The sequence below is a fragment of the Hippocampus guttulatus genome, chromosome 18, assembly GCF_054856545.1.
Source record: "Hippocampus guttulatus isolate MCC_2025c chromosome 18, RoL_Hgut_1.0, whole genome shotgun sequence".
NCBI lineage: Eukaryota > Metazoa > Chordata > Actinopteri > Syngnathiformes > Syngnathidae > Hippocampus > Hippocampus guttulatus.
The window spans coordinates 5,174,269-5,191,312 of NC_141278.1; the positions used below are offsets into that span (position 1 = coordinate 5,174,269).

General features: G+C 45.5%; 1 protein-coding gene across 6 annotated transcripts in view; it reads right to left on the bottom strand.

The window, feature by feature from the left end:
- The window catches only part of ppp1r9a (protein phosphatase 1, regulatory subunit 9A), a 28,892-nt gene extending 12,134 nt beyond the window's left edge, over positions 1 to 16,758 (bottom strand). For all 6 annotated transcript variants that reach the window (XM_086136045.1, XM_086136040.1, XM_086136041.1 and 3 more), the window contains exons 1-5: positions 15,412 to 16,758; positions 5,231 to 5,363; positions 4,200 to 4,320; positions 2,470 to 2,574; positions 743 to 878 (exon numbers count right to left, since the gene is read on the bottom strand). In XM_086136045.1, coding sequence (XP_085992171.1) covers positions 743 to 878; positions 2,470 to 2,574; positions 4,200 to 4,320; positions 5,231 to 5,363; positions 15,412 to 16,758 — 1,842 coding nt within the window. The remainder of the gene's footprint in view (positions 1 to 742; positions 879 to 2,469; positions 2,575 to 4,199; positions 4,321 to 5,230; positions 5,364 to 15,411) is intronic.
- Positions 16,759 to 17,044: the final 286 nt, after the last annotated feature.

The following is a 17,044-nucleotide window of genomic DNA, read 5'->3' on the forward strand; positions in this document are numbered from 1 at the left end:
TGTGTGTGTGTGTGTGTGTGTGTGTGTGTGTGTGTGTGTGTGTGTGTGTGTGTGTGTGTGTGTGTGCGTGCGTGTGCGTGTGCGCGCGCGCTCAGGATTATGACAGCACTTGGGATAAGCTTCCATGGCCCGGAGAGAGTTTCTTATGCATGACAACTCCCACTGAACCGTCCGCCATGCGACGGGAGACGCGATGAAGACAAAAGCTGCGAGATGAGCGCGAGCCTACAGTGTCGTTACCGGTCAGCCGCAAAGTATTGATTCATGTAGATCACGTATCAAACTAACAGCCCGGGGGCCAGATCCGGTCCGCCGTGTCAATTTTTGTGACCACGATAGCAAATCAAGTTTTGCGGCTGAGTGGATTTGTTCTTTTCAATTTGGCATAAAATTGGCGGACACATTTTTTGTAATGCATTTTTTTTCTTCATTTTTAAGAAATGCTGAGCGATGGTGTCGGGTGGAGGTGTGTTAAAGCTGCATTTTCTCACTCCATTCTATCACACAAGAAGCGAGGTTGCAGACGAATAATACATACTGAACCTTTTTAACTCATTCATTACCAGCCAATTCTAGACCAAGTCTGAAAAGACGTTTAAAAACGTCTTTGGGAGTGAATGAGTTAAATACGATTGCGGAATTTTTGTGAAGTAGGTGGCTATTTACAACCGCCGCCTCCTCTATAGCGAGTGACGCCCACCCTCCTGTCAAGACACTGAATTATACCGATGCTGGTCATTACCTCATCATCATCGGCGTCATATTGGGCGTACTGCTGCTCCAGGAGCTCTCGCTGTCTCTTCTCCTGCTCCAGGGTCTGCTGGATGAGCGTGGCCACCTCGCTCTGCTGGCCCGGTTGCTCTCGGCCAATGACAAACCTGCATTTGGAGACAGTCAGATGGCCTTTCACACAGTGGAAACTGAATCCAGGCCGCCTGTGTGGAAGGCAGGTCAGTGAACCGCTACACCCCGATGGCGCCTCATTCAAATTGTGGTAACTATGATATAGACATTAATGTAGCGGTTTCTTCTCCTGCAGATTTCAATGTCCATGGCTTTCAAAGTGTGATGAGAACCACTTGAAATACACACGAATCCCGTTAAAGAAAGGTAAGCCTTTTCTTTACTCAGGTTTTGATATTTTATTTTATCCCCCTATGTTAAACAAGTGCATACAACCTGTCTCCAGGAACTCAAAATACTGTCACTCGGAAGATGGACTGTGAGTTGTGTGAGCAACGTGTTCCAGTGACCTATCTTTGTGAAACTGAGCTGGAAAGCTTTCTCGTATGAAGGCAATGCAGACAGGGCCTTACGCTCCAGCAGAGGCGCCTTTTTATTATTTGATCGACATGTGAAGCAACAACTGGGGTGAGCAAAAAAAAAAAAAAAGGGAGGTAAAAAAAAGTTTGGGCAGCATGGAGGTCTTGAACCTCATTCAGGGGACTGTTATTTCCACCCTCGTGTGAGGTTTCAGATAATGAAACTCCTTTACGGTGACTGCATGTGAACGTGACTTCCTTTTGAGACCTGCATAATATAAAAGATTAAATATAGATAAAATGTCTAATGTAGGACAGCTAGCCGTAAAACCTCAGCGAGGGAAGGATTTTTACCAAGGAGGGAGAGGTGCACTAAGTGGGTGGTGACATGATGAAGGAGGATGGAAAGAGAAAGAGTGACCGAATGAGGAGAGTGAAAAGAGGACGAGTGATACAAAAACAAATACACTGAGTGAGAATATGCAGTAGTCATTTTCATTTATGTACTTGGTTTGGGTAAACGCAGTGTTAAAAGTCTTTCTGTGCAAACGAGCAATACTACAGCGAGGCCGAGTTTAAGTGGACCCACTTGTGCTATAAAGCAGTACAACATGTTTTTTAAAAAAGCGACTTTAATATCCCGCAGTCATTTTCTAAGATTACAATTGAACCTGAAAAGGTTTGGGGGACATTTTCTGATCCAAATTGCACTGTTGTTGTTATGTCCATTCATTTTTTATTTTTTTTTTGCATCATTTTAGAACCTCGCAACTGACAGAATCGATATATGGCATCGGTCTTGTATTTGCGTTTTTCCTGGTTTTAATGGTCATTCGCAATTTTAATACGGTAGAAAACGGCAGCAAAAAAAAACAAAACAGCAAATGGGACCTAAAGAAATTATGAATGTAACACATTATTTCAGGCCGTCACAATTAAGTGGCCTATTTGTACACGGTCATTCTAAGGTAAAACGATTACAACATAGCTGGTTACCAAATAAATAAATAACAATGCATTGTTTTGCTTGTGTGAAATGAATTGTCCATGTAAAAAAAAAAAAATGGACCGTGAATTTCAAAACCGTTAAAAGTCCAAGATGACTTTTAAAGTGGCTGAAGCTGGGTGACCGTCACACTTCCCACTGATATGATCTATTCCGCTCCATCTGTGACTTTTCTTTCTTTTGATAGGGAGTGCGTCTTACCGTACAACTCCCGATGTGTTCCTGAGGACAGAGGCCGCAAAACTCTGTGTGACACCCACCAGGCTGGTCCCATCCACCTCCACAATCTGGTCGTTCACCTTGATCCTAAGACACGCAATCACAAAATTGAGGACATCATTTAACGCTTTAGGGTGAGAGAATGAATATCATTGTCTTAACGTGAATTGAAGCGGCTCGTAGTTCACCGTGTCCCTCTTGAAAATGACCGCCTCGGAAAATAAATTGTCCAAATTACGCGGTGGTGCGAGAGCATGAGAAGTGGATGAGACATCAGCTTGGCCAATCGCGTGCATTATTTTCCAAGATTGGAAGACTCCACTGAGGCAAACGTTTCCCTTCGATGACTGCGGACAAATCATGAGACAAAACGAGGCACCCCAAAATCATGGAGGTCAAATCAGGAGGCACAGGCCAGCTTGCCTTTTTGCTCTGAGGCACAAAACACAGCTCTGTCAACCAACCGCTGGTCATCGAGTGTGAGTAAAATCCCTTTTAGTTGATTACTATGAAGCTCTGTTTTGAAAATATGCAGAAAAATAGACAATGGCAAACTTTGGAGATGAATTCCTGAGACCGCTCTAATTAACAGACCATATTTATTTTGTTTGAATATGTTTTTTGACTGTACACCATCTTAAACACGAACTCGTTGCTTGTGTGTCAGTCACCCGCTCAGACTTCAGCTTCTACGTGACCCACAGCATCTGACATCTTAATCTGGCTTTGTGGCTCCATTTTGGCCCGACGGGAACATTCCCGAGCCGAGGGGGAATTAGGGAAAAGATGAAGTGGCGACGAAGGAACGCGGTACTGTATCTCCGTGGGTCATCAGAACCGCACATAACAGTGACCATCAGTCGAGTCCATCGATCTGTCTGCCTGCCATTGTGTGTGCCTCGGACCATTAAATCAGCAAAAGGCCGACGCGCATGCACGGAACCAAGTTGATGGAGAGGTAATAACCGAAGGATATGATGTGCGAGCATGCATACGGAATAACAACATTGCAGCAACAAAAAAAGCTTTTACAGAAGTTACGTCTAGTCTGCTTTGCTCTGTGCGAAGGGCACTCGTAAACATAATCTTGGGTTCTTTCTTAGCATAGAACTGAAGATTCTCTGTTGACTACTACTGGAGAGCCACTAAATGGTCTAATCGCTACTCTGGTGCAACTTGGGAGGATGGGAAAACATGAAGAACTGCATTTGGTGGAAACTAGCCTTTCATATTCAGAAAACCACCACTTAAAAAAAAAGAAAAAAAGAACATTACACTCCACCCCTAGCACTGCTGCATCCATTTTCCATCCCACTTAATCCTGTTCAAGGTTTCAGGGGGAGCTGCAGCGACACTTTTGACTTGAGTTGCTTGCGTCAGCTACTGTATGTGAAAAATGTCCTACAATACAAAAATACAAAAAACGCATGGATCATCTAGACGCATGGGTAGGATAGGGTGAAAATGTGGTAACAATCAAGAGACATCATGCGGCATATTTCCTCACAAGCGTAGCTCTGCGCGAGACAGAGCACAGTGTGCCTCACTATGGATCTAATCTCAACCCCTACTGCTAAATCTGACAGCAACCGTGTGTGGGTTTGGTGTGCGCAGTGCAGATAGCTCACAATATGAACACTTTTTGTACACACCACAGATGACAGAGTGGAGTTGCTGCCCTTAAGTATGAGCGGGATTGAAAAGAACTTCACCTGCTGTCTCTTTCGGCCGCTCCACCTTCAATGACGGTCTTCACGAAGATGCCCAGTTTCTCCAGGCCTGCGTCAGCGCCAACACCCATCCCGATGATGCTGATCCCCAAGCCGTCGTCATCTGAATGCAGGTGGAACACAGTTGAACTCGTCCTATATGTATATACCGTATTGGCCCGAATTTAAGACATTTTTTTTGCATTGAAATAAGACTGAAAAAGTGGGGGTCGTCTTATATTCGGGGTCTAGACATTATACCTATTCACGACGCTAGATGGCGCCAGATATAATTGAAGCGAATGCTGAACTTGACTCCCCAGGCCAAAGCGAACCCCTGTCACGAAGAATAAAAATAAAAATAGCGGTAGCATGAAGAAAAAGAAAAAAATAGTGGTAAGAAAGAAAAGAGAAGAAAATAATAGAAGAGATAACAGAAAATGGAGAAACGTAGCGACAACTGGAGAAAAGTGGGTCGAAGATCGGCCAGGTTAACTCAACAGCAATTCCAAAAATAAGTCATAGAAAAAAAGCAAGCAGATGGCGTGAAGATAAGAAAGGGAAAATGCATATAAATAAACATGCATACGGATAGTGCTTTATTAATGGAAGGAAAAGAAGAGAAGAGGCATCCCTAAAGCGCACGCTGACCTTCACTCATACGGCATTATTGTTCTGGAAGGGAATTTCCTTTCCAGTGCACTATTCCTCCCATTTCCCTCCCCCATTCATTATTCATAAGAGCTTAAGGTTACGTAACGGCCACTGGAAGGTGATAACCCGTAACACAAAGCGCTCTATTTTAGATCAGGGGCAAAGTAGGAAGCTGGTAGACATTTGTGAGAACCTTTGCTTTGCCTCATACTTATAAGCTAAGTTGTCATGGGATGTTGAATGCTGAATAGTTCTTACGATGTTTATTCAGGCAGATCAGATCCAGAGAAAACCACACTTAGTACACCCTTGGGAAATACGACACCTCAAAATCGGGTGGGCGATTTGTCCAAATTTGTCATGACGATTTTCCTTCCCACCTTTCTCCAGCTCCACGGGGAAAAGCTCGAGCTTCTCGACCCGCTTCTCCAGCTCGTACTCTGCGGACGAGGCCACGGGATCCACTTCCTCGTTGCGCCGGTCGTAGTCCTCGTTGGAGTAAGTGTTGAATACCTTCAGAGGTTAAAATACATGGTTGGAAATTAGCTCGAAAACAAAGAGTGGCGGGCATATTGCAGGATGTTTTCGGAAGCCTATCCTGAAAAATTTCCCCCACGAATAAAATCCAAAATAAAAACGTTGGCTCATGCTCAGTTCTGATTGGGTCAATGAAGTATTTTAAAAAAAGTTTTTGTGTATTCTCATATTTGGATTCACTTTTTTTTTTTAAACCTTGAGCTATCTTTCTCGAACATTATTGACCTCTGGAAGGCAGAAAGTGAGTGTAAATGTGTGGCCCGCCACAGTAAGTCGTTTTTCACTTCGTTATCCAAGCATATTATTCCAGACACTTCAACCTGTACTACCCAAAAATAAATGTTCCCCAACACAAATATTGACTGACAACAAGCTGTTTGTCAGAGAATCGTTCAGAGATGAGGGGTCCCCCCCCCCCCCCCCTTCTTCCTCTGAACCGCACAGGACGTCTCTCTCCTCATCTGCAATAGGCAGCTGTCACTTCACATCTCATCCCGGCCAGCAGGATGCCCTCACAGCTCCCTGCATGCGGTGGAGAGAAGAGAGCTCGCTGAGAGCGGCGCGCAAGCTGTCGCCAGCAAGCGAGCGGCCTTGTCACATGTACGGTGCCAAAGGCCAGCTGCAGGTGCTGAGTAAAAAGGGGCGCCATGCCAGTTTGCCAGCACAAGTGTCGAAAATGCCAACAACGCCATCAGCGTCTGGTGTATGTTTTGGCATGGGCTCAAGTGTGATATACATTGGGTGATTTGGTTGAAGATTTCCATCTGGGTGGGTGTGTCAAAGTCTGGATGGGAGAATACGCGTCAATGAAAAATGGGCACGTTCAGACATGTAAAAAAAGAACTGAAGTGCAAATGGGAGAATATGGCCGAGAAAACAATTTTGCACCTATGTGAGGTTGTGCCAGAGGCCAAAGAGCAATGCAATGCGTCTTCATCAATAAATTATGGCTGACAAAACGCAATGGAAGGAGTGCGCACGTGGTCAACACAAAAAAAAGTGAAAGTAGTCCTAAAGTCGAGGATGCAGAACAAGGAATGCATGCTTGACACGATGCACACACTTTATAGTTTGCAGTTCTTTTCCTATTCTCTCCTCTGCATGACCTTTCTTGCCATCAATCATTCAGTGTGATCAGCAACTCTGCATTATTTACACTGTAACGCACACAGAGATCCACAGACAGTATATTTGGCTTCATCGAGCAAAATCAATTGTAAATGTTTTGTAACCTAAACATTTGAGCAACTGGAAAGCCTACAGCACAACAGGTTTTTGTAGTTGCTCACATGGCTCTGAAAAATGTATTTAACACGAAGGACGAGATTGGCAAATTCTATAATAATATGCTGTAGCCCTCGAGGACGTTTTCAAAATGGACACTGCATGCTTCATTATGAAGACATTACAAACACATAATCGTTTCTTCATTAATGTTTTAAAATTGGCTCACGGCAACGATAAAAATACAAAGGCGGTGGAACAAACGGCGCCATTAAAATTAAAAAAAAATTGGAATGCTAGCGGCTGATTGACTACTTCTGGGGGTTTCTCATCACTGCACAAATACCCTGAAACAGATGCTACTATTGGCAGTCAGTACTGTCGTTAATGGCTCCTCAGTCACCGATGGCTGGCACGACAAACACATTAGCATGCAGAACATGGGTGGGGGTGGGGGGTCAGGGAGAGGGATTGAGGACAGATGCGGGTCAATCTTTGAGAAGAAGGCATTTAAAACTCATTCAGTCCCAGCCAATTCTGGACCAAGTCTGAAAAGACGTTTAAAAACGTCTTTGGGAGTGAATGAGTTAAGACGCGTTCCCTTACGGGGAAGGCGAGCAAATGGGAGCCCATGTGAAAGGGCTATGACAGGGAATAATACACAATGGGAGAAAGAATTATTTAATTCCTGCTGAATTTCTAAGTTTGCAATTTGTGTGGTGTCTTATTATGGTAACAGACAGAGAACGGCTGCAAACATTACTCCATAGCGTACACGATAAAAATGATGCAGGTTTCAGCTCCCTCCAAACTAGGTCACTCTCATGATCCCATTTGATTATTGAGTTTCATGAACTCTGTTTACGCAGACTAATTGTTTGGCGACAAATGCATTTCCCTAAACCGAAAGTCCAACTAGTCCTGTGGGGTTGCTAGTCACTAACAGGGCACGGACAGAGACAGATGGAATACTTTTCATACAAAATTACATAATGCAGCTGCTTTGACTTTCCAGAGGCCCGAAAGCGAGACGCAGACTTATTTGTGCTTCTTTTGTGTTTGTATGTGGGCATTTTGAGATTGTGTGTATGTGTGTGTCCAGAGAATGCATGTCAGGCATTCCGGTAGCAACAACAGGGAAAGAAAGTATGCATGTGGGTATCTTGTGTATGTGTGCAGCTGGTTTCCTTGCAGGTGCGTGTCGATACACGCTTGTGTGCCATTCGTGTGTCGTGAGGAGCCATTTTAGCATGAAAATGAAAATGTCAGTCACATTTCCCAATGTGAGGAATGAGCAAAGCCCCACCGGGATGAAGAAAAGGGGGCGGGGGAGCCCATGTGGAGGAGGTTAAATAAAGCCAAGTGTCAGCGAATAAAAGGATGGTGAGAAAATGAAGGGGTTGCGGTGGTAAACAAAGAGTCCAGTTCACGGGGGAGAGGAGGTAATATCTCGTAAGAAAGTGACTCAGATGATTCATGGTTCTGAGGGGTAGAGTCACAAAGGCGGTAGATGGAAATGAAGAACGAAAAGTTGAGGACTGGGGGGAGGCTGAGAGTCAGGCGTGGCGGTATGAAGCCTTGTGCCGTCACCATCCCAGTGTCTTTATCGCGGGGGGATAAGGAGCCTTGCGCCGTGAGCGGTCGTCACGGGGGACAATGTATCTCAGTGCGATAGCGCAAGCTGTATGCTTTCATTTAACAATGCTTCTTGTTATAAAGCAAGCGAGGATGGAAACGAGTGTCGGGAGAGAAGCGTTGGCCTCATTTAGAAATGTAAAAATGGCTCAAGTGTGGGAGTTCCTGTCAAATACACATAGAGGTGTTATGATGCAATTTCATATTCCGAATGAAACATTTAGATGTAATTCTGTTATACATATGTATGTCGACTTACAAATAAACAAATCAATGTGGACACATTTGTACGATAAATTTGAATAGCTCCTAATTACAAGAGTTTTTTACTTTTCATGCAAAATGCTGTTTTATGCAACTCTTTGATTGAATCACGTTCGAATGTGTCCTTTGTGCTACGACAGCTCACCCTATTTGCATTCCATTACTGTAGTTGTACCTGTGACCACCCACCCTCGCACCACACAAAAGCCGCAGCCGCTGGAAGGATGATGAGGCAAAGGAAGGGATGTCTCGCGGGGATTGGGAGTGACCTTGACAGGCGTAAAGGAGGTGAGAAAAAGAAGCCAGCCAGTCTTCCTTATGTAAAAGGTAAGTGGCCGACGAGGGTGAACAGTCCAGTTCAAGGCCAAACTTCCTGTCATGTCACCATGCGTCATCCTGCACGTGAGCAAGTGACATCTGACATGTCGGGGAATGCCAACGGCTTAGTCAGCATTGTCTTTTTTTTTCTTTTTTCTTTAGCCCGCATGTCGACTGTGCATACAAAAGGAACTCACATTTATTTTTAAAAGATATGGCTGAGATTTTAACAGCTCATTATTTGGATCCAAGTCGATGCCAGCGCCAACTACTACTAGGTCAGCGACTGAACAAAGGACGCTGGGGGGTTAGGGGTACTAAACAGGGCCGAGAATAGTGCGCACAATTCAATGAGAACAGACAATGCCTTTATTATGGCGGTGGCGAGGATCACGACTACCACAACTACACTGTGACATCGCATGGCCACTTCATTTTATGACTAGTTTTGTCTATTTTCCACTGCACAGAATCCATTCGTCCCTCTTTTTTTTTTTTTTTTCGAGAATCCCGCTGAGGCTTGTGGGGGAACGCGAAAGGCACACAACCCCCCTGGAATGGCCGCCAGTCGAACACAGGTCACGTGCGTAGAGAATTTCCAATGCTTCACAAATAACATTATGCCGTCCTTTGATTGGTTGGTCAGAGCAAAACTCCGCGTTTGATATCAATCTGTAGCCTTCTGGACACATCAATAAATGTCATAATCGGAATCTCTGGTGAATATAATCCATCCATCCATATTCCGATCCGCTTTATCCTCACAAGGGTAGCGGGGAGTGATGCAGCCTATCCCAGCCGTCTTCGGGCAGTAGGCGGGGGACACCCTGAACCGGTTGCCAGCCAATCACATGACACACAGAGCCGAACAACCATCCGCACTCACACTCACACGGCGGGACAATTTGGAGTGTTCAATCAGCCTGCCGTGCATGTTTTTGGAATGTGGGAGGAAACCGGAGTACCCGGAGAAAACCCACACTGGCCCCGGGAGAACATGGAAACTCCACACAGGGAGGCCAGAGCTGGAATTGAACCCGTTACCGATAAACAGAATTCATCAATCCCAAAAGATTTCCACCCAGATCAAATGACTTGGACGTTACTTATTAAGCGAGAAATATCGTGTCGCAGAAGTTGAGACACAAAGCTTTGGCGGGACAGTAATACTGATGATCTCATGCAGAGGGGACGAGACTATGGGTGGAAATAAAAGTGTGGTGATAAATGACAAAGGTGGAAACTGACCAGGATAAAAATAAATAATTAAACACATAATAAAAAAATAGCAAGGCAAGTCTCGCCTTTCTCTTGATCATTAAAATTGCATCCCCGCGGGATCATCAGGTGGCACAGACACGAGCAAACAAAAACGTCCTGGCATGAATAATGCACACACATATCCAAAACCCGGGCTCTGAGCTGCTCGACCTGTCAAGGATGAGGATGATGAAAAGAACTATTGCAAGAAAAAGTTGGGCCCCCCCGAACTCACATTTTCACATTGAAGACGTGCATCAAAAGCGCACAAGCTGCACGCTGCGTGATCCTTTTGAAGGAGTTAGTGAAATACTTTTGATTTAGTCCACTTGAAAAGAAGCTTAGCCGAAATACAGTTTAATACCGACTGCCCTTTTTCTGATCCCATAAGCAAACTGTCAACCGTTATACGTGTCACTCTTTGATGCAGTTCTCTCCCACGACGGTAAGCGATAGATTCCGTAATTAGGGACACGGATAGCCAGGTCTACACAGCTTCAAGGGAAATCCGGGGAATAGGTAATTGAAAAGAAACAAGGCAGAAGCGATGATTGTTTCATTTAAACTCTCAGCTGTGTTCTCCAACCTTTTTTGGACCGCCGACCTATTTAAAATCAAGCAGCATTTTGACAGACGGGCATAAAAACCAGCCACCCGTACACTGAATGTACTGTTCTTATTAATTAGTGGCAATATGGAATGAGTTGGAGAGCTTCGTTTGTTTCGCTTCAACAAGCCGGTGATGATGCATGTAGCGCAGGGCTGTCCAAATCCGGTCGTCGAGGGCCACTGTCCTGCATGTTTTGTTTCCCTCCTCCAACACACCCCATTGGAATGATCCGCTCATCAGCAAGCTCTGACAATGATCCTCATCATCAAATTTCAATGGCAATACGAAAAAGCCCACAAAAGCGCCACACGTCTCCGTTCAGCTAAATCAACGTCCCAGATAGTGTAGTGCACAGGTGTCAAACTCAAGGCCCGGGGGCCAGATCTGGCCCGCCACATCCTTTAATGTGTCCCGCAAAAGCAAATCAACGATGTCAACTTTCATGATGGTTGCTAAAATCACTACCAAAATTTCAAATTCTCATATGTAATTAATAAGAGTGATACTATAAGCATTTTTGTGTGGCACCTCATGACAGTAACTTAAATAATAGGCGAATAAACCGTCATTCTTGTCTTGTTTATTTGGTTTCAGTCATAACGGCCCTCCAAGGGAAACTGTAACTGAAATCTGGCCCACGACAAAAATGAGTTTGACCCCCCCTGGTGTAGTGGTTCACTTCCCTGACTTCTTTAATTCCCCACTCAGGGGTGGGTTTAAATCTATGTCGCTTTAAGTGCCCTGTGATTGACTGGCATCCAGCAAGCTTCCCTCCATCACATTTCATCAAAGGTGCAGAGACTTCTTTGAATTTTTCTTGATTTAGTTTTTAACCACTGTATGATTAAAAAACAACAAATCGTCAGCCAAAAGAGGGACGCCACTAAAGTAGAGTAATCCTCTCCATCAGCACACGATCTGAAATCAAAATCCTTGGCCGGGAGCCCACCTCGTTTCAGTTTGGGACTCGCAAACCCGTATTAAGCGATGGTGCAGATAAGGATAGAACGCAATGTATATCAAATGAAGTATGGGGGCAAAGGCATGTGTTCAACGTTGCTTTCAAATGGTTCAGGATGAAGAGGCAGACGGTCAGACATAACTTTTCGAAATACAAAGCGAGCGGAAAACAGCGCTGGCAGGTTGTTCGTCTTAGCATCAGCAACCCGACGAAGAAACTCTTTGTAGTGGTTCATGCTCCACTATGACCTCAAATTCCCCCAGTGGATAGCGCGCCACCTTCTAGTTCAATATCCAAAATGTAAAACATTCATCAACAAATGGGCACATTTATTCAGTGGAAGAACGGCCTGGTGTGGTTTTATGACTAACCACACCAGTCAAATAATGTCGTTCAGACTCGTGCTGCCGGCCGGACGCATTGCCACAGGAAAGAAAGCTGACACACATCTATCAAATTGACGAGGCCACTCAGCAGTCCCCGAATGGCGCTGCAGCCCAACCTAATACACAAACGCAGCGGTGATCGCATGAGCTGCTATTCAACCGAAGCTCCCACTTTTTTCTTTTTTTTTTTTAAATCAAAATATCACAAGAAGAAATACCCTGCATGAATGGAGTTCAAATAAAGGAGAGGGAACAAAAAGTGAAGGCCAGACACTGCGTACAGAGGCCCTCCCCTCTCAAACTCCTGTGGCGTGATCCGATCAAAGAGAGGAAGTAAACACAATGGAGGGGGGAGGGGGAAAAAAAACGCCTCAATGTGAGATGGATGTTTGATCAGGGCAGACATGTTTAACACCTCGACAACCACACAGGAGAAAGTGGAAGATGAGTGTGACACGCCTCGATGGAAACGCTCGATTCTCGGCGGTTCTTAATGGCTGTGAAAGCATTGCGGTGTAGAAATAGGGCATCAAAAGCGTGACTTGGGCCGCGCCACATCAATCTGAGGAGAAGCGAACGCGGCGACCCGCAGACACTCACACCGAGGATAAGAACCGGTTGCTTGAATGAGCATGCGATGCGATTCGTTTCTGTAGGTCAGTGCTGTCGGGAAGGCGCGGTGGCTCCACTAAAGTCACTTCCTCACTAGGTCAAAATGTTGCAGCCAGTCAAAGGACGTGGAAGGGAGCATGAATTCAATCAATGTTCACGGCAGATAGTCATTGAACACTTCATTAGGGACCCCCTGCGCACACAGCGGCTGTATTTTCGCCGCATGTTGCCGTCCCGTGCGCATGCCAGAGAGTGCAAAGGGTGCATGCACAAATCTGACATTGATCATCTTGAGGGATAAATCAGCTGGCATGTTTTGATACGTTTAGTGTTGTGGTTGTTCGCAGTGGCGTGGAAGCGCCCTGCATCGCATTCTGAGACCTATTCGAACATTTTGCCCTTAGCATGGAGCGAATTCTGGAAGCAAATATTCCAAAACATCTTACGACAACCACAATAATAAACATTATTTGTCTGCAACTATTTTTTTTCAATGTGAACAATAAAGGTAACTATTTCAATTAACGCCACTCACTCGAAACGGATCATTCCTAGACTTCTAAAAGCATCCTTTTTCAACAAAATATTGCTTTTACTTTACAGTATTTTATTTTGATGCAGCTCTTGTCCTGAACATTCTTCATGTGCAAGTGTAGCTAATGCTTAGCTGTCACAACATTTCTGCACCTCCGAGGTACTCATTTCCCAGACTTAATGGAGATTTTCCCAAAAAGACTTCTCGCACGCTGTTCACAAACTGTTGCCAAAACACTGGTTGGGCGCTCTCTCCTCTTAGCAGCTGCCTGCCTGATTTCAAAATCAATTAAGGCGGCGGAGCTTGGATGTTAAAATGATTTATCCGCTTTAAGGAGCGGCTCTTAGAAATATTACAAGAACTGTTAAGATTAAAGGATGGCGGGGGGGGGTGGTTCTTTTCCCTGTGCCAACATCGGCTCTGCGGGCTCCGCCCTTCCCGAGGTCATGCTAGACTCGTGCAGGGCTTGAGAACACATCTTTGTCTCCAACACTATATGGACGAACAAAAGACACAACCGTGTTTGTGTGCATAATGGCGATGAGGGAGGGGGTGACCTGACTGCAAGGCTGCGTGTGTAGAAGGTGGGCAGTGCTTGTCCTAATTATTCCATATGATGAATGAGCGTTCGTGCCTTTCATATAAAACACAAGCCATTAAATAATAGGCACCAATAGGATTTTAAAAAAAATCTCTTCTTTTGACCTTGATGTGTGATATGGACTTCTTTTCACTGTCACAACAAAATTGTCTGAAAAAGATTTTTGCACGGGCTATATTTCCCTGTGTGTGGTGAGCCTGAGGGGGAGGAGCCAAATGCCACGTGCTTATAAGAGATAGTACAAAGCGATAGAGATAGTAATTAGCGCAACAACCGTTTCTCTGTAAAAAGCTAATGGCCTAATTGTGAGCTGCACATCTTCGTCCTTGCGATATTTTGATGATGGCTCGGCACAAGCGTGTCGTGACACCAATTGAAGGAAAATGCATATGCAAAACAGTTACCATCGTGCTTGCATGTAGTGAGAAAAAAAAATGGAAGCGCTAAGCATGCAATTCATTCATAATTGGAATGTCTGGAAAGATTTGGCACATCTCATATTGCACAAGTGCACTCGATCACAAAATAAAAGTCAATATGATTTGAGATGAAGTGTATTTACAAGTAGAAGTGTGACCCTTTGGATCTCGATTGAGGTCTGATAAAAAAAAAAAAAACAAGGCCACTGGAAATCTGTGCGGACCTACTTTTTTTGCATACAGACAATCAATACAGGAAGCAGAATATGGACAGCTGCATCAATACAGTCGATTGCTATGCCCCACTCACCACCCCCAATCTGAACAAATGATAGAAAACACAAATTCCCCAGTCAAAACACGAATAGCGTCCAGAGGGCTTCCTAAAATATGTTTCCTACCGCAAATGCTAATCTTATTGATTCTAAAAGCTTGGGGATTACGAGGGGGGAAAATATTTCCCGTAATCTCCCAAATCCATTTTCACAATCCACAAACTACACTCGCCTCATTGTGCTCAACATGTGCAGCATACGCACAAAAACTCAAGTCAGATGACGCAACATCCACCGACGACGCGCACGCAATCTACTGCAAATTTAAAAAAAAGTGCATAAACCGCCACTTCTCGTCACCCCGCGCAAAAGGCAAAAGTGATTGAAATTAAATGAGACACAAGATGCCCGGATAAGCTTGGTTAAACGCCGATTAGAACCAGATGTGATTTGAAGTGAAGTGACCAAAGTGCTTTGAGAACAAACACGAGAATGTGTGAAAAGCGTGTCGGCGCATAAGCGCAAGCTAACACGTGCACAGATGTTCTGCTGGTGAGTGCAATTTCCCAAAGGGGGGGGGGGGGCAGGTGCTGTCACCCTCAAGCTGTGCATCATCAAATAGCCGCTCCCCTCGAGGCCTGAACGCAACAGATTTAATGTCGATACATGATCTTTTGCTGCTTTATCAAACATCATAATGGAGGAGACCACGAATAGACGTCGAACAAGAACCAGGTTCGCTGCAAGTGAAAATGCTAACTGCACTAGCGAAACATGAGCTCATAATCCGGTAGTTTTAACAACAACGTCTGGTTTCTACTCTTGTTTTGAAATTACCTTAACTCATTCACTCCCAAAGACGTTTTTAAACGTCTTTTCAGACTTGGTCTAGAATTGGCTGGTCCTGAAGGAGTTTTAACTTACCGTTATAGGAGCAGTGCTAAAGCGAATCTTCCTTGTTGCGGGGATGTCCTCTTTGTTCTCCTCCGGCAGGCCAGAAATCTCAGTCATATCAGAGCCGGGGTCATAGACGATATCTTCGTCGTCTCCATACAGCTCATCCTCGGGGTCAGTGCAACTTTCCCCCCAACCTTGGTAACACGCATCCCCATCGGCGTTAAAAATCACCCGCTCATTCCCGGTGTATTCCTCTTCAGGATCGTCCACCTGGTCTTTGGGAGAGTCTGGAGACGTGTCTTCTCTGGTCGGATCTTCTCGGCTTTCTCCAGCCGGAGCAGTTTGTGCGGTCGGCGGCTCGGCAGTGGCATCCTCAAAAGTTTTTTGGGTAATGGCATCATTTGTCGTTGTTGACCCATCATTATTCTCGATATATTGTCTCGTCGCTGGGTGGTTCTCGTCCTCATCGCAGGAACCATTGACCTGACTTCCATTTGTAGTAGCATTGGATAGTTGCCTCTTATCGGCTTTATCTTGGGCTTCCTTGTCTCGTAGGATTAGCTTGCGCTCCGCAGTCTCGGCCCCGCCGTGACTCGGACTCAGAAGGTCATCGGCGGACAAAGATGAAGGGAACTTCCCGCCTATCCTGCTGCGGTAAGTTCCATGCACTGGAGATTGTCGCGGGTCGTCCTCACTAACATCGCGGTGGAATCCATCCGGTGAGTACAAGGCCCGTCTGCTGACTCCCCTGAAGGGCGTACCTTGGTTGTGTTGGTCGGCGTTTTCAAAAACGGCACTCAGTTGGCTAACGGTTGGCGACGACGCCTCCGTTCTGGAGCACAGCGAGTCCAACGAGTCGGTACTGCCTCTGTTGGACTTGACGCCCCGCCAGTCGTCCAGGTGCTCGTGGGAACCCCTTTTATCGCGGCCGTAGGGGTAGACGGGTGATTGGGACTGGTCACGTGAATGCTGTTCAAACAACTTCCTGGTTTCCGAGAATTTTGCTCCCGCGCCGCCTACCCTTTCAGCCGACGAGGAATGCTGGAGTTTTATCACCAGTCCATCGGCCTTGTTAATGAAATTGGTTGGCTTGACCAGCTTTTGGGGCGAGGTGTCATCTTGACCCCTTGACTTAACAGATGCACTTTCTGAGCCCATCTGCATGAACATGTCTTTAATGCGGCTGACGTGTGTGCCATACTGACGACCCCTTGGTTGTTTCCCCCGTTCAAGGTCCTTGGCTTTGGAGTTTCCGTCTATTTGAGGCTGGTCAAAGGCCTTCTTGAGGGCTTGAAACTCAGCCCTGTAGGCATTGCGGTGCGGGGAGGCACTCCGGAGGCTGGTCCTCTCCCCCGTGGCCTCCGTCTTCAGCATTATGTCGTCTTCGGATTGAGCGCTGGTGTCAGCATCGCCGTGGCCTCATTAGAACTCAGGACTGAGCATTCGGTTTGACCTATTGCCGGGCTGCCAAATCCTCTCCAATCAATACCGTTTTAGAATCCTTACGGGCCTGCTCACACCTGCAGAGACAGAGAAATTCCATCAGGCTACATCATCATCATTTATGGAAGACATTCCAGCCATATCTTCATGGCAAACTGCAAACAACAAACAATGACGTGGCACCGCCGGGAGGTGGCGCTCGATCAGTGACTGTTTT